Below are 21,737 nucleotides of genomic sequence, written 5' to 3' on the forward strand. Positions count from 1 at the left end.
CCTCTCGTTCCACTCCATCACCAGGGCTTCAACCGGGCGACCTTCAGCAGGTTCCAATTCCCCAAGCGCCGTCAGGAAACCATCTGGATCCATCAGGCGCCTGGGATGGACCATTCTAATAGGACCTTTTCCCCTGCGGAGGGCGTGCGGCATCGAGAGATCCACCTTTACCAGATAGTGGTCTGACCATGACACAGGGGTAGAAGAATTGGCCCCTAACTTCAGCACACTACCCTCCCCCCCGGGACAAATACAAGGTCAAGAGTATGACCGGCTACATGGGTGGGCTCAGTATTACTAAGGCGCAGTTCCCAGGAAGCCATGGTTTCCAGGAAATCCCGAGGAGCTCCGGTGAGAGTGGTCTCAGCGTGTATGTTAAAGTCACCCAGAACTAACAGCTCCGGGGACAACATTCGCACGTCCGAGATCACCTCGAGCACCTCGGCCAGGGAGTCTGCCGTGCAGCGGGGCGGGCGGTACACAAGCAGGATCCCTAAACTGCCCTTCGAGCCCAGCCTCCGGTACATACAATCAACAAAGCTAGTCCCACGAAGGGGAGGTCTGGCAAAGAGCAGCGACTCTCAGTAAATAACTGCCACTCCCCCTCCCCGCCTTCCGACCCTCGGCTGCTGTGCATAACGGAAGCCTGGTGGGCACACAGCCTCAAGAATAGGAGCTGAGGCTGCATCCAACCAGGTCTCCGTAATACATGCCAGGTCTGCACATTCATCCAGGATCAGATCATGGATGGTAGATGTTTTTTGTACTACAGACCTGGCATTACACATCAGCAGCCAAAGGTCAGTAGGAATCCTGCGTCCCCCAGCTTCCTTCTGGTTCTGGACAGACCTGGAACAAGGGATGGGTATTATGTATCTATCCCTTGTTTCTCTACGTTGACATGGTCTGCCCCCAGCACCCTTCCAGCGCCTGCCGCCCAATCTCGTTATACTTTGGCCCCCAACCGTTCCCTCCACTTCCCTCCCTGATTTACACATGCCCCAATCTCCTCTGCCAATCAACAGGCTCAGATGATAAAGGTCAAGGATGTTGTAAAAGATATTAAGCCTGGCTCCCTCATGCATCCTTTGCATGTTTCCAGGGCCCGTACAAAGCCTCCCCAAAAAGTTACCATAAACAATTCAGTGGGCAGAGTTCTGGGCTTGAATGACGGGTCTGAGCTTTCATATCCTCCCCTCTTCATGGGAGCCTTGGAAAGCCTTGGACTGCTCCACCTGAATGATATTATTCTGAAAGTCCAAAACACTATATGGGAGGCAGGAATGCCATGGCCATGCCAAAGTTGTTGCTCTCTTCTCCATCCACCCTTCCTGCTGTTTTGCAACTGACTCTGGCATCAATTCCCAGTGATGACCTTGCCTCATCCTTGAATGTAATGCTTAACTGATTAGGTTGACCATGCTGTTGCATGATCACCAGAGGCCTTGATCCTACAAGGAGGCACCGGTCCCATTCCCAGATATGACAAATATATTTTCACATATCTACATCTAGGTAATCTCTGAACAAGCTGTTTGGCTATATATTTACATGACATCTGTATATGTGCATAATTGCAAAAATTACTCCTGGGTGCATCCATTGGTTGCAAAATTTTATGTCAGAACATGCATCTTATCTACCAGTGGGAAATTGATGATGTATTGCTCAGAAATATGTCCTTACTATTCTGCACCAACATGGAAAGGAAAAAATTCCCAACAGGTGCAGAGTTTTTTGATTCACTGCCAACCAGATGACCTTGTCCACACTGTCTGTTTCTAAGATCTGTCTCATACCCAGTGAATAAAGCCAACTTGTCTTTCTGGGAGTGATCACCATAATGGAATCACAGATGCCATACAGAACTTTCCCTCTGCCCTTCCCACCTTGAGTTATACACACGGCTCCAATCCCCATAGTGCTGCTTTTCCTCCTGACCTTGCCTTGAAATCTAGCCAGTTGCAGTGTTAGGTTCACCCTTACGGTATTTGCTAGACCATCACCCCTTTGCAGCCTCTCTTAGACTCAGGGCCGCCCTTGAGGCACTGGAGCTGGGCTGCACACGTCAGAAGGATGAAGAGCAAGCAGATCAGTGACCTGCTCATCTGCACTTTTAAAAATCAGCAGTCAAGGAACAAGAAACCCAAGAAACAGAGAGAGGCAGCAAATGGAGCTCTAATAGCAGCAAGAGGGAGGCCAGCTCTCTGCCACAGTTGATCAGATGTATCCAAACATACTTGACTGATCATGAGGCACCTGACTATGGGACCTGACTCTGGCCTAGCATAGAAGATATTCAGAATGGGAGGGCATAGTATGTTTGTGTGCTGAGAGATTTATGGTTCCATCATTGCCCCAATGTAAAAACATGAGCACAACAGGTCACAGTTGGTAATTTCATGTAGAAACACTCTAAATGTGAATGGACTGCCTTCAAGTCGATTTCGACTTATGGGCGACCCTATGAACAGGGTTTTCATGGTAAGTGGTATTCAGAGGTGGTTTTACCATTGCCTTCCTCTGAGGCTGAGAGGCAGTGACTGGCCCAAGGTCACCCAGGGAGCTTCATGGCTGTGTGGGGATTCGAACCCTGGTCTCCCAGGTCATAGTCCAACACTTAACCACTACACCACACTCTAGTGTGGCTCAAAGAACTCAGGAAAGGAGTTGGGGCCCTGTTGCTCACTAGTGCTTCCACTCCCAAGGTTCCTTTCCCTGGCGGGGCCGCTTCTCAGGAAGAATGAGTTTGGATCTTGCATGCATTTGGATTTTGCTTTCATTCACGCTCTGCATAACACTGTGACACACTGACTGCTACCTCTTGCATGGTTAACCTTTTGTTTGTTTCTTCCTTCTGTACACAGGGTCCAGATACCTGCTCAATTAAGAGACCACTTCATGCATCTGAGAATGGGGGCTAAGATTGCCAACCCTCCAGGTCTAGCCTGGAGTCCAGGAATGGACCTTGATCTCCAAGAACCTCTTGAGGCCAATACAGGAGATATGATAAGCCATACCGGCCTGTCATCTCAAGAGGCCTAAGCAGGAAGGTGCACGAAATACAAAGGGGGAGCGTGAATAGTAAAGAGAGGGAGAAACCATGGAAACTAGTCCTGGGTAAATGTTACAAATTTGAGTTAGAGACTGGTAGAGGTGCAGCCAGGAATGACAAAGAGAAGGAGCTGAGTATTCAAGAACAGTTCCCTGTATCTCTCTGTAGCTAAGCGTGTTGCAGCTGCCTGCTGACTGAGGCAGGAGAAGGCCTCTCCGCCCGATTCCTGGTCAATCATACAATTTTTCGTTCTTAATTTTAAACAAAAACATTCAAATCATGACAGACAATGATAGTGATGAAGGACCTAAAAAGAGGGTGTTTGTGTAGTTTTAATGATGGATGATGCAAGGGAGATGGATTCAAAAATTGGTTTCACAAAGTCACCACAGTTACAGCAGAATGCATTCTAGGTTGTCAAGGGATTTCAGTTGATTATGAGGGACAAAAAGCAGTGAGAAACATTACTGAAAGCATAAAACACAAGAAATTAGAGAAACAACAGAAAAGAATGCCACAAATCTCATCATTTTTTACCAAAAGAGACTCATCCCAAGAAAATCAGGATATAATAGCTGAAGTAGGGCAGGTTTACCATAGCAGGACGTGGACTAACGGGCTCAAGTTATAGGAAGCCAGATTTTGACTGAACATCAGAGAAAGTTTTAACTGTCAGAGCAGTAAGGAAAGTTTTTCCTTTAACTGTTAGAGCAGTATAACAATTACCAAGGGAGGTGGTACACTGGAAGCATTCAAGAGGCAGCTGAACAGCCGCCTGTCTGGGATGCTTTAAGTTGCTTTTTAATATCTATATGAAGCCGCTGGGTGCGGTCATCAGGAGCTTTGGAGTGCGTTGCCATCAGTATGCTGATGACACGCAGCTCTATTTCTCCTTTTCATCTTTTTCAGGTGAGTCTGTCGACGTGCTAAACCGATGCCTGGCTGCAACACTGGACTGGATGAGAGCTAACAAACTGAGGCTTAATCCAGACAAGACTGAGATGCTGCTGGTGGGTGGTTCTCCTGACCGGATGGCGGATGTTCGACCTGTTCTGGATGGGGTTGTGTTAGAATGGAAAATTTTGAATTAATTTGTTCCATGTGAAATAGATCTTTAGTAAAAGCCAATGTTAAGTTGTCTGACATGCAAGGGTTAAGGGATGAAGGTCGACACTGGAACAAGTGAGATTCACATACAACTGTATCATCTTGTGTGCTGTGCGTAACTATGCCAGGCTAAGATTCCCAAGACTCCCACCTGCGTGCTTTGTGCAATCTGCCTAGTGATAGAAGAATATATCTATGCTTGTGAGAACTGTAACTTCAGACCTCACTGGACTGGCAAGAGCTGCCCGTGGGTCTCCGTTTGCAAACGTAATAAAACTTTGGTTTGGAACCTTGAGTCTCACGTTGTTTGAGTATTGGGATCTCATCCAGCGGTACGAACCTCGAAATTGAGTGTAACAACTTGGCGAAGCCAGGCCAGGAGTTTCCTCTGGTGACCCGTCAGCTCCTTGGGCCATGCGGGAGAGCCAGGGGTAGAGCGCTCAAGGTCGTTTTGGCCTGCCCTGGGGCCGGGCAGTCGGAGAGCAAGTAGCATGACGGTATCAATTGAGGACTCCCTTTTAGAGACTCGAGCAAACCAACGCCCATCTGGACGCGGATTCCCCTTCCCGACGAAACCCAGTAAGCATTACGGGAATCTAAGGAGAGGTGGGAGGATGAGAGCCTACTGAAAAGCCCAGGGATCCTGTGGGACGTGGAATCCCCATCTGACCCGGTGTGTGAGTGTGACTGAGACGCAAAAGTGCTTGCGAAGTGAGTGTGGAGTCTGGATTCACGGTTCCGTCTATCCCGCGAGGGAAGCGGCTGGAGAAAGACAAAGCGAGAGAAGCGGTGTGTGCCAGTTGGGTCAGGGTTGTGAAGCAACCAGGTGAAAACCACAAGAATGGGAGTAGGGGCATCCGAACAAAAAGGAGGGACACCCCTTAGTTTAGTTTAGTTTAAAGCATAAAAACCGGTTTTTGGGGAAATATGGGGATGAAAATGTGTTGTCAGAAGGGGTGGCCAAGCTGGGGAGTAGGCTGGCCAGAGGGAGGAACGTTTGATTTAAATGTTATTCAAGCTGTTTGTAAACAAACCAAGACATCTTTGACCAGTGAGGACCCTCCTCCCAGTTATTTTGCTGATGAAGAATCAGAGAGGGGAACAATTTTGAGTCGTTCCATAATACCCTCTGCCCCGCCTCCACCTCCCAACCCTGGAGCTGGAACTCCTCAGGCGAGGCAGGAGGATACCTTTCCAGATTCAGATGATGAACTGGAAGAAGGGAAAGGAGAAGGGGCCTCAGGGGAAATGATCACGCGCTTGCGAGAAAAAGAGAGGAAGAAAGAGGAAGGGGGGCTGAGGAACATCAGAGCTCCCACACACATGTACTACGCTCTCAAGGAACGCATCAAGGACTGCAGGGACAGAACCAGGGAGACTCTGGGTCTTGGTGCAAAACCTTGAGACCAAGAGATTCCTTCCTGGTTTTGGATCAGAGCTCTTCCACATAGCTTCAGCTGTATTCAACCACCCACTCCGGGCATAGGATAGGTAATCTCTCTTACTTTTCACCTGTTATAGTAATAGGGTCCTTTGATTTCTTTAGTTTAAAGTTATGGTTAGGATATTAATGATTAATGCTGCCATGCACCCAAGTAATTCTGTAATGCTTTCCTACTCTTTCTCTCAATAAAATCAAGCTTTGCTTTATTTTGGTTTGGATCTGCATTTCTTGGGTTAAATATATACACCATTTAGGCACATTTCAGGGCAAAGCACTTGTTTTATCCCTAGCAAAAGATCCCCTCCTCTCAAGGAGGTGTGTTTCATGGGACATGAGGGTGGCAAATTCACACACTCAGGTTCCCAAGAGCACTTGTCGTAACAAACTGGTGGAGAATCAAGGGGGCAGCAAGGGTTGCAGGAACAAAGTAACATGTGAACAGTCCTGCAATCCAGAGAAACAGGTAGCCAAGTTCTGAATGTAACTGGAATGAGTGTAATTTCCTTTTTTTTCTTACTATGTTTTGCTGTCTCTTGTTTTAAAGTGAGTGGGGAAATGTCCTTTAAATGCTGTGGTAAATCCAGAGGTTTTGTGCAAAGGAAAACAAGGGCAGAGTTAAACGCTGTTGCATAAATGTTATCTTATTCCTTGGCGTATATACCCCCACCCACAGTGAATCCCATTGTTCATTAGAAAGAGCCTTAGTTTTTTTTAGTGTCAATTAGAAGCACACATGCAGATATATACACACGTGTATCATAAGCTTGTGGATTGCGGACGTACAATCCCAAAGACATTGGACTGCCCAGATCCTTTTTGGTGTGATGTAACTCAAATACCAGAAGGACTGGTAAAGGTAGAAATTGCAGGCCGTCTATGTCAAAAGGCAGCAGTGGTATTGCAGCATAATCATACAGGGAAATTCGCCAGCTTGAAAGGGAAAAGCAAAATCTTCACTTCACCTGGCCTCAGCTGGTCACAATTGGAGATGGATTAAATTAATGGAAAAAAAGAAAAAGAAAAAAAAAGCATTTAGGGAGTTGAAACAAGCCCTAAGCAAAATGATTAAGTTTCAACCCCCTAATGCTTTTGAGGGAGGATTGTTAGAATGGAAAATTTTGAATTAATTTGTTCCATGTGAAATAGATCTTTAGTAAAAGCCAATGTTAAGTTGTCTGACATGCAAGGGTTAAGGGATGAAGGTCGACACTGGAACAACAAGTGAGATTCACATACAACTGTATCATCTTGTGTGCTGTGCGTAACTATGCCAGGCTAAGATTCCCAAGACTCCCACCTGCGTGCTTTGTGCAATCTGCCTAGTGATAGAAGAATATATCTATGCTTGTGAGAACTGTAACTTCAGACCTCACTGGACTGGCAAGAGCTGCCCGTGGGTCTCCGTTTGCAAACGTAATAAAACTTTGGTTTGGAACCTTGAGTCTCACGTTGTTTGAGTATTGGGATCTCATCCAGCGGTACGAACCTCGAAATTGAGTGTAACAGTTGCACTCCCGCTGAAAGAGAAGGTTCGTAGCTTGGGAGTCCTTTTAGAACCATCCCTATCACTTGAGGCTCAGGTAGCCTCGGTGGCACGGAATGCTTTTTACCAACTTCGACTGGTGGCCCAGCTACGCTCCTATCTGGACAGAGAGAACCTCACTTCAGTAGTTCATGCCCTGGTAACCTCTAAACTAGATTACTGCAATGTGCTCTACGTGGGGCTGGCTTTGAAGACGGTTCGGAAACTGCAGCTTGTGCAGAATGCAGCGGCCAGACTGTTAACAGGGACCAGACGGTCCGAACATATAACACCAATTCTGGTCCGCTTGCATTGGCTGCCTATATGTTTCCGGGCCCGGTTCAAAGTGCTGGTTCTAACCTACAAAGCCTTACACGGCACAGGACCACAATACCTGATGAAACGCCTCCCCTGATATGAACCTACCCGTACACTATGCTCAACATCAAAGACCCTCCTCCGAGTGCCTACTCATAGGGAAGCTCGGAGGGTGGCAACAAGAAAAAGGGCTTTTTCAGTGGTGGCCCCTGACTTATGGAACAACCTCCCTGAGGAGATACGCCTGGCGCCAACACTTCTATCCTTCCGGCGCCAGGTTAAAACTTTCCTCTTCGCCCAGGCATTTTAATATGTTTTAGTATGTGTTGAAATTGTTTCATCTTTTAAAATTTTAAATCTTTTTAATGTGTTTAAATTGTTAATATGTGTTTATTGTATTTTGATGTTAGTCTTGTGCACCGCCCAGAGAGCTTTGGCTATGGGGCGGTATATAAGTTTAATAAATAAATAAATAAATAAATTCCTGCATTGAGCAATTGAGTTGGAGTCAATGGCCTTATAGGTCCCTTCCAACTATGCTATTCTATTTCCCACCATTTAAGTTACACAAGCCAAGACTGTGCAAACAAAATGCTTCCAAGAATATTTCCCGATTCTGAAATTGCCAAAAAAAATTCTTGTGGGGGGACAAAAGCAACTAGCATAGCGGAAAGCATTTTGGCACCAAAATCACTAGAACATTTGCTTATGAACTTGGATAATGCACTTTTTTCCAGCTGGGACTGACACCTCCAAAATGGGACACAAGGAATTCTTCCCATTAACTATATTTTACTTTTCTGTGACTGAGGAAGAAGAATGGTCTCAGCATAACACCTCTGTAAATTTTGGAAAACACAAGTCAGTGTATCAAAAATTAAAACAGTTTAATGACCACCTGATACAAGTGGGATGCAAATATCATATAATCAATTGCCTCAAACATGGGATGAAGGCTTTGAGTTTTGATATAGAAACACTTATCCTCAAGGTATACAGTGAGTTTAGCTTCACAGACAAGGCAGAGTCTCTTTTCTCCTTTTTTGAGTTTGTAGAAATGGAATACAAAGATGCGCTTCGGCATGTACCTAAAAGGTGGCTGTAACTTTTACCCACTATTGAATACATCGTTCAATGCTGATCTGCATTGAGGGCATACTTTTTTACAAAGGGGAAACAAGAATGTGTAAAGATTGTGTGGGCAGCTTTCAGTGAGGAAGAACACAAATCTCTCATTATGTTTACTTTTTACACAATCTGATGGCAATTGTTCAAGACGCTGTGAAGAAACTGGGAATGTAACCGTTAGCTCCACAGAATTCCATGGTGTTATGGAAGGCCTCCATTCAAAACTGAAGAGAAGAGAACAACTTCTATGGAAGATCAGCAACAGAAAATTCAGAGAGGAAGCCTATAAGACATTGACACGGTGCACTGAATACCTGGAGAAATTGTATGATGTTGAAACATCACTTTACCAAGTTTGGGTTTACACAGTAAAGGCAAATTAAAGAAGTGAAATTGAGTCTGTATATTTAGACAGGTAAAGCAACAAGTAGAAATTCTATCTCAGTTTGAAAAAAATCTCCACGAATTTCCTCAGCCAGGGTTGGCAACTCTAATGGGGGCTCTGGCCTGCAAAAGCTTGTGCTGCAATACCTCCAGTATAGCAGTCTTTTAAGGTGCCCCAGAACTCGATAGTTTCTGCTAGATCAGACTGTGAACCATCAGCAATGTTGCACTTGGGTCTTTGCTCTGCTCCCAGACTTTAATTCAAATGCATTTAAAATAATTTCTGGAGGTGCAAAATGGAGCAGACACCCCAACCCCACCAACTGAGGTTTGACCACTTTTCAACCAAACACCGCTTGATCTGCAGCAATTGGCAGGTGATGGGGTTTCTCACCCAGAACAGCTTCACCTGCTGATTTCTGCAGATCAAAGGCTGACTGTTAAAATGCACATTGGGGTAAGCAACATTGTCTTTGGGGTTTGGGGCACAAAGTCACCCCATCTTGGACAGAGCATCCCCTCACTTACTTGGGACCTCCACAGTCACAGCAGCATTATCAAGCAAGAATCTTCTTTGGCGAGTGCTGCGCAGATCCTCTGCTCAACCTGGGGGTTTCTTTCCTGGTTGCTCCAAGGGGACAGTCTGCCTCTGCCCTCCAGCCAGCTTCTCCCCAGCTGGGAAACAGCAGGTGTAGTCGTGGCTAAGAGTGTAAGCTGTTGCGGGTAACAGTGTGGGCTGTCAAGGTCTCCATTTGAATCTCCTCACAAATGTGTTAGGGAAGTCACAGTTCTCTCAGCCTCAATGACCCCATCTGCAATATGGGGACAATCGCACCAACATCTAGCTCAGCACCTTGTTCCCCAGAGAGGTCAGCCAGATGCCTCTTCTGGAAAGCTCACATGAAGATGACAGCCTTCCTCTGCTGTTTGCCATTCCCCCCATAACTGGTATGTAAGGGTACACTACCTTTGAACATTGAGGTTCCTCATAGGGAAGTTGCTCCTATCTCCAAATTATTTCATTTGCCCTGTTCTGCTACTCTACAATAGCCTTTTTACGATGAAGCTGCCAGAATCACACACACATTCCAAATATGGTTGCACCATAAATTGCTATAAAGTATTATTCCCACAGCTGGTGCCCTCCAGATGTTTTGGACTATAACTCCTCTCAGCATTAGCAACATTTGGTTGTGCTGGCCAGCTGGGAAGGCTGCTATGAAGACCTGATCACTCTGCCCATTTCCTTTTCAATCCCTTTCCTAATGATCCCTAATCTGGTGAAGTGGCGGTTATGGGAACTCTGGGGGAAAGTGACCACACCATACTTGAATTCGTGATTTTAACAGAAGCAAAAGCTGAGAGTAGCCATACGCACACCCTGGACTTCAGGAAAGCTGATTTCAATAAACTCAGAACAATTGTAAGTATGGTTCCATGGCAACCCACCCTAATGAGAAAAGGAGTCCAAGATGGGTGGGAGTTTCTAAAAAAGGAAATTCTAAAAGTGCAATGGCAAGCAATTCCAACAAGGAAAAAAGGGGGGAAACAACAGAAGAAGCCAATGTGGCTTCACAAAAAGCTTAGAGATGACCTGAAAACAAAAAAGGACACATACAGGAAAGTGGAAAGAAGGCCAGGTCACAAAGGAAGAGTACAGACAGGTATCACGGAATTGCCGGGATGGTGTCAGGAAGGCCAAAGCTGAGAATGAGCTGAGGTTAGCGAGGGATGCTAAAAGCAACAAAAAAGCTTTCTTCAGGTATGTCCATAGTAAAAGACAGAGAAAAGAAATGGTGGCACAGCTACTCAATGAGGATTGCAAAATGATAACAGATGACAAAGAAAAGGCAGAAGTGCTCAATTCCTACTTAGGCTCAGTCTTCTCCCAAAAAAGGGTCTATGACCCTCCCGGGAAACATGAAGTAGAAGGTGCAGGATTGGAGCTTGAGAGTGATAGACAAACGGTCAAGGAATACCTAATCACTTTGAATGAGTTCAAATTGGCAGGGCCCGATAAACTGCATCCTAGAGTATCGAAGGAACTGGCTGAAGAACTCTCAGAACCACAGTCTATTATCTTTGTGAAATTGTGGAGGACTGGTGAAGTGCCAGATGACTGGAGGAGAGCTAATGTTGTCCCTATCTTAGGCAAAGAGGAGGAACCGGGGAACTACAGACCAGTCAGCCTAACATCAATCCCTAGAAAAACTCTGGAGCAGATTATAAAGCAGTCAATCTGTAAGCACCTTGAAAACAATGCAATGATTACTAGGAGCCAACACAGATTTATGAAGAACAAATCCTACCAAACTAATCTTATCTCATTTTTTGATCGGGTAACCTCCCTTGTAGACTGTGGGAATGCTGTGGACATAATATATCTTGACTTCAGCAAAGCTTTTGACAAAGTGCCCCATGATATTCAGATTAGCAAGATAGCTAAACGTGGGCTGGACGGAACAACTCTCAGGTGGATCCACAGTTGGCTCCAGAATCGTACTCAAAGAGTGCTTATCAATGCTTCCTTCTCAAACTGGGTGGACGTAACGAGTGGGGTACCACAGGGCTCGGTCCTGGGCCCAGTGCTCTTCAACATATTTATTAACGACTTGGATGAGGAGGTACAGAGCATGCTTATCAAATTTGCAGATGATACAAAATTGGGGGGGCATAGCTAATACCGTGGAAGACAGAAAGAAAATTCAAAGGGATCTTGATAGGCTGGAGCATTGGGCTGAAAACAACAGAATGACATTCAACATGGGGGATACTTGGCTCAGCAATACGACATTTGAGAAGGATCTTGGAATTGTTGTTGATCACAAGCTAAATATGAGTCAACAGTGTGATGTGGCTGCAAAAAAGGCAAACGCTATATTAGGCTGCATTAACAGAAGTATAGTTTCCAAATCGCATGAAATATTAGTTCCCCTTTATTCAGCACTGGTTAGGCCTCATCTTGAATACTGTGTCCAATTCTGGTCTCCGCACTTCAAGAAGGATGCAGACAAACTGGAACAGGTTCAGAGGAGGGCAACAAGGATGATCAGGGGACTAGAAACCAAGCCCTATGAGGAGAGACGGAAAGAACTGGGCATGTTTAGCCTGGAGAAGAGAAGACTGAGGGGAGATATGAGAGCACTCGTCAAGTACATGAAAGGTTGTCACATAGAGGAGGGCCGGGATCTCTTCTCAATCATCCCAGAGTGCAGGACACAGAATAATGGGCTCAAGTTGCAGGAAGCCAAATTTCGACTGGACATCAGGAAAAACTTCCTGTTAGAGCCATACGACAATGGAACGAATTACCTAGAGAGGTAGTGGGCTCTGCGACACTGGAGGCATTCAAGAGGCAGCTGGACAGCCATCTGTTGGGAATGCTTTGATTTGGATTCCTGCATTGAGCAGGGGGTTGGACCTGATGGCCTTATAGGCCCCTTCCAACTCTACTATTCTATGATTCTATGAGGGCCACTGCCAGCCAGGTTGGGCCCTGGCCGATGACCCCTGCAGCCCAGAGGAGCCCCTCCTTAGGGTGGGAGAGTAGCGCTCCCATTCCGTGATCTGTGGCAGTGTCAAGTCCTGCAACCCAACTCTGTCACGGATCACAGAGAGGCAGCTCACAGACACAGACAGCACAGGCTTCAATAAGCCTGCCCACACACCCCACCTACCTCTTTGGTCAGTGTGAACGCTGTGCACGCATGCCTGCCATCACCCAAGGTGGCAGCAGGGGCTTCCCTAAGGTGCTGACACCAGTGCCGCCATCTTGGTTGATGACAGGCAGGTGCACTATGAGCACACATCATTCACGACAGGAGAGGTGGGTGGGGTGCACTGGTGGGCTTATTAGTTCTGCCCCGCCTGTATGAGGGGTGTTGGGCCACAGTGCCGTGGGCCCAGCGTAGGTTGGTGCCCAAGGGCCCAGTCATGCCTGGCAATGGCCTGCTTTGTAGTCCTCTATCACCCTGAATTTATACAGATTTAGAGAAATGGAATAAAAATACTTTTTATATATAAATGAACTTTTGTACATTGCTTAGAGATTTTACTTACAATAAAGCAGTATACAAGTTTTGTTAAATAAAATAAGCTGTGCTGCCCCAAGACTGTTGTCATTATTACAGAGGTAAGGTTTGTGAAATCTTTTAAACACTTGAAAGTGCTACAGAATATCTTATCATTATTATTATTTATTTGATTTATATCCCGCCCTTCCTCCCAGCAGGAGCCCAGGGCGGCAAAGTGCACTGAATTAGCATTGCCATTTATCAATTGGAGCCAGGGTTCAGCCATATGGGAGTTCTTTTCAGCACCAGGTCTCAGTGCCGGAATGTGAGCGGTACCTTCCTGACATGAGGGGTCAGCGTTGGCATGGCTTGGCCACACTAGTAAGATCTCCCAAAAGGAAGCATGTGGGACAGTGAGATGACGTGGTTTCTTCCCACATCACCATCTCCTCTTCCTGTGAGCCATGGAGTGGGGAAGGCTTGAGAAGAAACCCACAACCCACTCATCCCAGGGGTTCCTTTGTACAGGCATGACCAGCACAGCACAGGACAAAACCATGCCAGCAGCAGTTCTCACACTGCAACGGGGACTTATTTGTTGGGCCTTAGACAAACGTAGGCTGCCTGTGCAGGATGAATGACTGCCCCCCAAAAGCTTTTACCATCAGCTTTTTACCACCACCTTTATGCTCTGACAGAACTAACGCCTCCTGTCCCTTCCCAGCCAAACCGAGTCCCACAGAGGGTGCTGCATCTTTGGAAGCAAACACCTCCCTTGGGAACTCTGTGGATTAGAGGCACCATCCACCCACCCACCCAGACAGTCTGGGGCAAGAGATGAGCACCATCAGGGGAAAACTGTCACCCACCATATCAAGTACCCTGAAGGAGACCCTGTTGGCCGCACTCTTCTCTCTTAGGGAATGCCTGCTTCCCTCCCTCCACCCCTGGCAAGTTTAGCAAGGTTACCCACTCCCTCGACAAGAGCAAACTGTCTCTCAAGGAGCATCAGCAATGCTGGCGGGGGCAGGTGGGGGAGAGAGAGACTGCAGTCAAGGGCAAGCTTTGCTCAAGGTCAAACAGCAGGAGAACTGCAGAGCTGAAAGTCAAGGTAGCCCCCGTAACAGTGCCTTTAGGCTACACCTGCACTGCCCTTCATGGGGACAGCTCTGGGGGGACGGTGCAGGGCATTCCACTGCAGCAGAAGAGGAGTTTGCCAGGAAGGCTCTTAGCAGGGCCTTGAGAGGCGTCTGGCCTCAGCTGCATCCACAGCTTCAAGGATGCGCTGACACTGCTTGGCCCATGAGGCCGAGCACCCAGCAGAAAGCCACAAAGGTTGCTTCCCTCCCCATCCGGGAACAAGGCCGGCAGGAGGCCAGTGAGGACAGCTCCAGAGAGAGGCCAGTCTGCGGGAATGGAAAGAGCTGCATGCCTGCCCCAGAAGGGAAGCTGGACGTGCCAAGACAGCAGCGTGTTTCCTCACCCCCAGATGCCAGGAGTGTGCTTTGCACAGCAGCAAGTAGATCTTTCACTCATCTGCTGGATGCATGAGACACATGTCCTGGCTGTGGTTCTAGCAAGGAGGCTCACTGCAGAAGCCAGCCATGGATTCTCTGCTACCCAGCAAGCCTGCAACTGCAGCCCTTGCCACTACAAAATGAGGAGATGCTCCCTTCCGTTGGCAGCTCCCAGGAAACCCACAAAGCACCCTCATCTCTGGCCTCCTGGGTTCTGCTGTGGCATGCAGCCTTCTTGCGAGTCTGGGATTGCACGGGAGGGAAGGAGGGAGGGAGGGAGGGAGGGGCAGCTCTGGGCCTTTTTTCCAATGCCAGACGGCATGTGGAGGAATCAGAGTGTTTCACAGCATGCGCAAAATGCCTCTCCTTCACCACTAAATGCCTACAGCTAGCTCCTACCTATCAGAAGTTTTGACTTCCAGGCCAGCCTGGATTCTGGCACCAGACACATCCCGTCCTAATTTCTCCTCCACATCTTTTACTCAGCAAAGGGGGCAGCAGAGAGAGCCTGGGATGCCCTCCAAGGCTCCCACTTGAGACACATGCCCAAGGACTAGTGCTGATCCATTATATCAGACAGTGTTAAGATGGGGAAGAGGGGGGAAGGGAACATCCAGGGTAAAGAGCAGGCTAGAGTCCACGGTGCACAAGCGCTACATTGAAACATCGCCCCCTCCCCTGGATCACCAGTGGCATGCGGCAGCCCCTGCCTTGCCTGGCTGTGCTGCACCTACCCCATCCCAGCACTCTGGCATATTGAGCTGCCTTCCTTCCAGAGCAGATCCTCCAGGGGCTGAGGGACAACCAACAGCGTCCTCTGCCTCTTCTGCAAGTTCCAGCTCTGACAGGCTCTTCTCTTCTGGCAAGATGCACAGCTCTGCAGTGGGCTGGCCTCTTCCCACTGGCATTTATCAATGAGGCCCACCCCCCTGGCTTAACCCCTCCCTTGCCTCCTCCTCACCAGCTCCAAGGAAAGATTGGTTAAGGCAGTGATAGGTGGGAGGGTGATGACTCACGCTCCAATTGGAGGTCTGCTTATTTATCTAAGCCAATTTACTACACAGCACTGGTCTCCATTTTACTCTCACGAATATACAAGTATGCAGATGGAATGAGCAATGGGCTAACATTTACCTGTGTATGCATCTATACAAACAGAAGCATACCTGGTGACCCACAAAAACCCAGACTTGCAGGCATGCATGTTGTACCCAAGTAGCATGTTCTCTGAGGGATGTGTTTCCTTCTCTAGTGGAAAGATGGGAGGGAAAGCAGGCATCCCAGACTGAGGTGCAGGAACAAGAAGAGGAGGGGGATCTCTCTCTCTCTCTCTGGTGTACCAGTCACACCCTGCCTTCTCTGTAGGAAGAGTTAGAGGACACCAAAGCATCTAAGAGAAAGGATGGATCCTGTGCTCTGTTGCTGCACTCCCCAGTTTCTCTAACTCACCCACCTCAAACACACACACACACACACACACACTCAGGTTGCATAAATGGAAAGTGGGTAGGAGACCTACTGGAAGCCTCCCCAAACCATGAGTCTCTTCCAAGTACAGAGACACTAAAGGGTGGCCAGAAAAGAGACAAGGGAGTGTGTGTGTTAAGCAACCTTCTGCCCTCCCACTGAAAGCTCTGCATGCATATTTGCTTCACCCCCTCATCCTTGAACTGGTGCGCTCATCCTCTGAGAGACGACTGGAGGGATGAGAGCAACCAGCCTAAGCCCCCCCCAGCACTCTTGGGTGAGATTCTCACAGATCTCTCTACCTGCTTCCCCCCAAAAGTTTTTAGCAATCTTTTTAGGCAAGCTGGCTGAAAATATCTGCAAGGTATTTTCTCAAAAGTATGACTTGCAGGGAAGGGGCAGTGGAAGACAGACAGGAAAGGGAGTGAGGAGAGAGATCACTGGGCGGAAACAAGTTGTTTAACATATGTGATCACAGATCTGTGTTTGCAGTGTCTCTGACCTCACGTCATCACATCAGCGACAGCAGCTGCCTCCTACTGCAAGTGGCAGCCCTCCTGAGGACATAACCCCAGGGTTAGGGTGAGCCGCTGGAGCCCCTCAGCAGCTCTTCCCTCTAAGCAGGGCTTGCAAAGCACACCAGTTCTCCCAGTAAATATATTTGCATCACAAGTAGGGCTGGACAATATATAGCCCTATCTCAGGGCCCTTCCATGGCAAGCATTTAATGTAAAATTGCCATGTTTTAGTCATTCACTTCTTAGGGTGCATCCACACAACAACGCCATCCAATCATTATTATCCTGCATTTTTCCCTGTGGTTCTTCCATCTTTTGGCTGGTCCATGACCGAAATAAATAAATTAATTAATTCATCTTCTCTGAGACTGCGGAAAGTCCAGCTTTTTCTTTTTTTTTCAATTAATTTTTATTCTAATTTTCAAAACCAAAATAATACAAAAAGAAAACAACACAAATCAATAACTAATACAATACAAAAAAAATACATATATATAAAAATATTGACTTCCAATTTGTCATAGTTCAGCTATAAATCTATAATATATAACAAACCTATCTCTTAATAGATTATAAAATCACCTTCCTCCAGCGGTTATCTTAGTTGGTTTCAAATCTCATTAACATCATATCATTTTAATATTCCACAAAAAGTCAAAGAGAAGTTTCCAATCCTTGAGATATATATCAATCAATTTTTTTTCTAAATAAACATGCCAATTAATCCAGCTCATCAAACCTACTAAATCCAGTAATTTCAAAACACTATAATTCAACTATAAATCTATAATATATAACAGACCTATCTCTTAATAGATTATAAAATCACCTTCCTCCAGCAGTAATCTTAGTTGGTTTCAAATCTCATTAACATCATATCATTTTAATCTTCCACAAAAAGTCAAAGAGAAGTTTCCAGTCCTTGAGATATATGTCAATCAATTTTTTTTTCTAAATAAACATGTCAATTAATCCAACTCATCAAATCTACTGAGTCCAGTAGTTTCAAATCGCTCTTCTGTCATTATCCATATTGGGTCCATCTTCCATCTTTACGCACCCAAAAATCTTGCTGTCATAGTCATATAATAAAAGTCTGATAGGAATTGCCTCCATCACAGATATTTTCTTACCATCAAATCCAAACGTAACACTGAAGTATTGTTTCAAAGCCGCATCTCTGCTCCTCTTTTCCACATGATACACTAGTACATTTCTTGAAGGTTTTTCCATTGACACAAAACAGGGATTAATTCTATTAACTTTCTCCATTTCAAGTTCCATCAAATCCTTCCAGTCCAGGAATTTTTTTGAACCGATAATATCTTTATCTCCAATCTCTTCAATTCCTTCAGAGACAGCACTGTATTCCAAACTGTAATATTTATCTCCAGGATCCGTCACAACCAGGAAATCCAAATCTTTTTTCATGTCCATATTTAAGCCAATCTCCATAGATTGAACCTTGCCTTTAATTTCTCTTTCATCCTTTTTTTGTTTTCCAGATCTATCTTTATTCTCCTTTCTCATAGAATCCTGAGTTTCTTTCAGCTCCTCTCTCATTTCATGAAATTCAGTTCTCCACGCTTGTCTATTATTTCTCAGTTCTTGTTTTATTGAGTTAATCCCATCCATTATTTTCTGAAGCATGCCTAGAAATAAAGTCCCTTCTTGTACATCCACGATCTTCTTAATTGCCATTCTTAAAACCAAAAGAACAAAACTCCTTCAATTTTCAATGTCCCAAGCAAAGAGCAGTTTATTTCTTTATCCAGTTACAAAGGAGTTAATCTTTCCAACCAACTAACGTCACACGCTAGACAGTCCTTATCTCTTAAATGTCCAGAAGTGCAAAAACAGCTTTTAGTTCCCAGCGTTCAAATAACTAGTAGCAGAGAGAATGAGCAGATTCGTCAACAACAACAAAAAAAAGTAGATCAGAAAAAATAGTCCCTTATATATATTACACAAAAGTCTTGTAAATCAAAAAGATTTCTTATCTCTCCCAATCAGAAAGCTCTCATCCGTTGTAATCTTTAAAACGCAATTTTCCATGTCAGCTTTTTGCAATAATAATAAAAAAAGATAAGCTATTTATATTTTCTTCCCCCTTAGTTCCGTAAATAAAGAAGGAAAGTCTTACCTCATCTAGGTTATCTTAATTGCTGTTACTTTGGCAAATCTCTTTAGCTATATAGATAAGAAAATGATAAATGTAGACAGGAGGTTTGCCTGCTAGTCCGTTAAAAAAAAACGGGTCACTTATCCAGCTGAGCTAGCATAAAATCCTCGCTCTGTCTGAACTGCTGGAAGACAGACAATTCTGATGAATTCCAGGCTCCAACAATCAAAACAAAACTATGTGGCAGCTCTCACGCTTCTTCCTTATCCGGAAGAAATCATCCCCAGTCAGAAAAGTCCCTTCTGACTGAATTTAAAACTGGATAAGTTTCATCCAAGATGGGAGCCCGTCTCAGAGGCAGCACAGGCGGAGGGATCCTCCTGGGAAGTTGAAAGTCCAGCTTTTTCTAGAAACAATCTCCACAGATATAAAAAGAATCCTTAGTGCCACTCTTCCACATTTTCAAAAGGACAGGGTTTGGCATGGGAAGTGACATATCTGGAAAGCGAACCTAACATAGCTCAGCACACAATACCACTACAACATCTGTAGCGTGAACCATTTTATGACCTTATTTTTGTTCCTCAAAACTTAATTGACCTTTTACAGTGTTCCCTCAGCCTCACCTTGGATAAACACAGGTTTAGGTATCTGTGCTTCCTTAATTTCCCACTGGTACCAATTCACTCAGAATGCTCTCAAAAACTCCAAGTAGTGGGTATGGGAGGCTTTGGCATGATTGTTGGTTTATTAAGGGTATAATAAACACAGGGGAATACTGATACTTTATTTTGGGTCTCAGATGTGCTCTTTGTATATATAGTTGTGTTTACTTAGGTTTTTCAGGGGGAAAACACAGAGCAATGCAAAACAAGTTAAGTCTCCCCTTCCCCCATTCCTCACCCACCCTTCCCTTATTCCCTCCTCTTTCTTTCAGTACAACACTACCAGCTCCAGAACTCTTGAAGACAACCACAGAAACAGCAAGATAAGAAGCGTCAGCAACTAACTCTCTCAGTAACCAGCCATGTTTGTATATTAGAATTGACATAAGCAATAAAAGAGTTCCACGTTTCAATAAACTTGTCATCCGACTGTCTTCCTTTCAGGGCAAGAAATGTTTAGTAAGTTTTTCCATGAGGGCTATGGTCCAAACCCTTTGTCTCCAAACATCCAAAGTCAGATTAGTTAGGTGTTTCCAAGTCTGAGCTATGACTTGCCTCACTGCTACCAGCAAAGAGATAATTAATTCCTTGTGTAGCGGGTCCCTGTTTTCTTCAGCAAATATGGTTAATAGCACCAACTGTCACAACGCACATCTTGTCCTGTTATAAGAGTTATTTCAGTGAAGATATCAAACCAGAATTTCTGCACTTCAATACACATCCACCACATATGATAACAGGTGCCGATATTTCCACATTCCCTCCAACAAAGAGGAGAGGGCTACAGAAACATGTAGCTGCATTTCTGTGGGGTCAAAAACCATCTGTGTAAAACTTTAAGTGTATTTTCCCTACTTTTTGCAGATATCAATGACATTGGTTTCTTAGCCCACCTGTTCTTTCACTCAGCCACTTAATTTCCTCCCCCATGTCAAATTCCCGTATCTGCTAGAGGGATTGTAGAGTACCATTGATTATTTTGTACGATATAGTAGAAATAACATATTTTGATGAAGGGGTCACAACTGTTATTAATTTTTCAAAAGGTGTAAGATACATACAGCTTGAGCTTTAATAACTGGGCTAGAGATCAACTGTATTTTCTGATGAATACATAACCAACTAAAGGTCCCAAATCCCACTTTAGCTTCTATTTGTTCACCCATTAGTGGTTGATCATTCTCATAAAAGTCCCTCAGACAGGATAGCCCAGCCCATTCCCAATTAATTGTTTTCAAGCTCCTATCAATATTTTTTTTATATGTGGATGGTATCCAAGGGGGGATAAGCAGCAATATAGATGGAGCCAATTTCTTCATCTAACACATAATCTGCCACAGCAAACAGAGTTTCTGTATCTTTTATCAATCTAGAATCATTCAGCAAATATGGGAGTGTGACTTCAGCTTAAAGAGCAGTCCTTTCTATTTTCCATACATAACCAAAAACAATCACAGGGATCTTGCAACACTTTCATGATTTTATATATGTGGGAGGCATCATAAAACCATTTTTCAGGTTCGGAAGGCCCAGTCCTCGTTGAGTAACATGTTTATATATTACCACTTACTATAGCTTGCTTGCTTGCTTCTTCTGTTGATATACAGAGGTACAGAGCATAGACTGCAATTATGCAGCATTGTGGTATTTCTACTAGCAAACCTTGAAATCAAAATAAAAAATTCAGCAGAACTGTCAACAGCTGCTACTCTCCCTAGCCACGATAAGTTTAATTTGGCCCACCTGTTTAAGTCCCTTTAGACAGTTTTTACCAAAGGACAAAAAAACCCAGTGTCAGAATGTGTGACAACTTTTTTGGGATTTGGATACCAAGGTATTTAATGTGTGAAAAATTTATCTCAAAACCTGTGATATCATGAAGTCATTGTTGTGATTGTGTTGGGACAGTCATACATAACATCTCTGATTTTGTTTTATTTATTACTAATCCAGCTACCAAACCATATCACGCTGATGGCCTCCAAAACCAATGATTCCAGGTCACAGACAGTCAGGGCAAATGCAAATAAATTGACCACATGCAAAGTGCCATTGCACTTGATGCCAATGATCTTGTCATTAGCAAGGAGAGCCACAGCCAATGGCTCAATAGCTATGGTGAAAAGCAATGGTGACAAAGGGCATCCCTGTCTGGCGCCATGCCAAATGGAAAATTTATCAGAGTTCTAACTGCTAACCCTCACTACCACTGTACTGCCTGTTTACAGGGTTTTTAGGAGTTGCACAAATGGATCTCGAAGTTTAATTTACTAATGCAAACAAAAAATCATTCTCTCTGAGCAGCACTATGGGTCAATAGAAATCAAGACGTTCTGGGCCTTTACCTGGTTTTAGTCTGGACTCCTTCCAAGAAGCAGGTACCTGGCTCCCTGATATTATTTGTTCAAAAAGTCATATTAAGGAAAATATTAAAGAAGATGAGATGCATCTGCACATTTTTTACAAAAGATGCCCCA

The 21,737-nt window shown here is 45.0% G+C and overlaps 1 protein-coding gene across 7 annotated transcripts in view; it reads right to left on the reverse strand.

The window, feature by feature from the left end:
• NDRG4 (NDRG family member 4) overlaps positions 1–21,737 on the reverse strand; it is a 102,302-nt gene that overhangs the window by 36,381 nt on the left and 44,184 nt on the right. Inside the window, exon 1 of one of the 7 annotated variants that reach the window (XM_061593652.1) lies at positions 20,831–20,861. The exons of 5 other annotated variants lie outside the window; for them this stretch is intronic. Coding sequence is in view for 1 of the 2 variants with exons in the window: in XM_061593650.1 (XP_061449634.1) it covers positions 15,223–15,243 (21 nt within the window). In the remaining variant the exon portion in view is untranslated. Of the gene's footprint in view, positions 1–15,222; positions 15,355–20,830; positions 20,862–21,737 lie in introns of those variants that run through there. One more of the 7 variants, XM_061593650.1, reaches the window with a different exon arrangement.

This window comes from Rhineura floridana, chromosome 13 (assembly GCF_030035675.1).
Source record: "Rhineura floridana isolate rRhiFlo1 chromosome 13, rRhiFlo1.hap2, whole genome shotgun sequence".
In the NCBI taxonomy this organism is placed as follows: domain Eukaryota; kingdom Metazoa; phylum Chordata; class Lepidosauria; order Squamata; family Rhineuridae; genus Rhineura; species Rhineura floridana.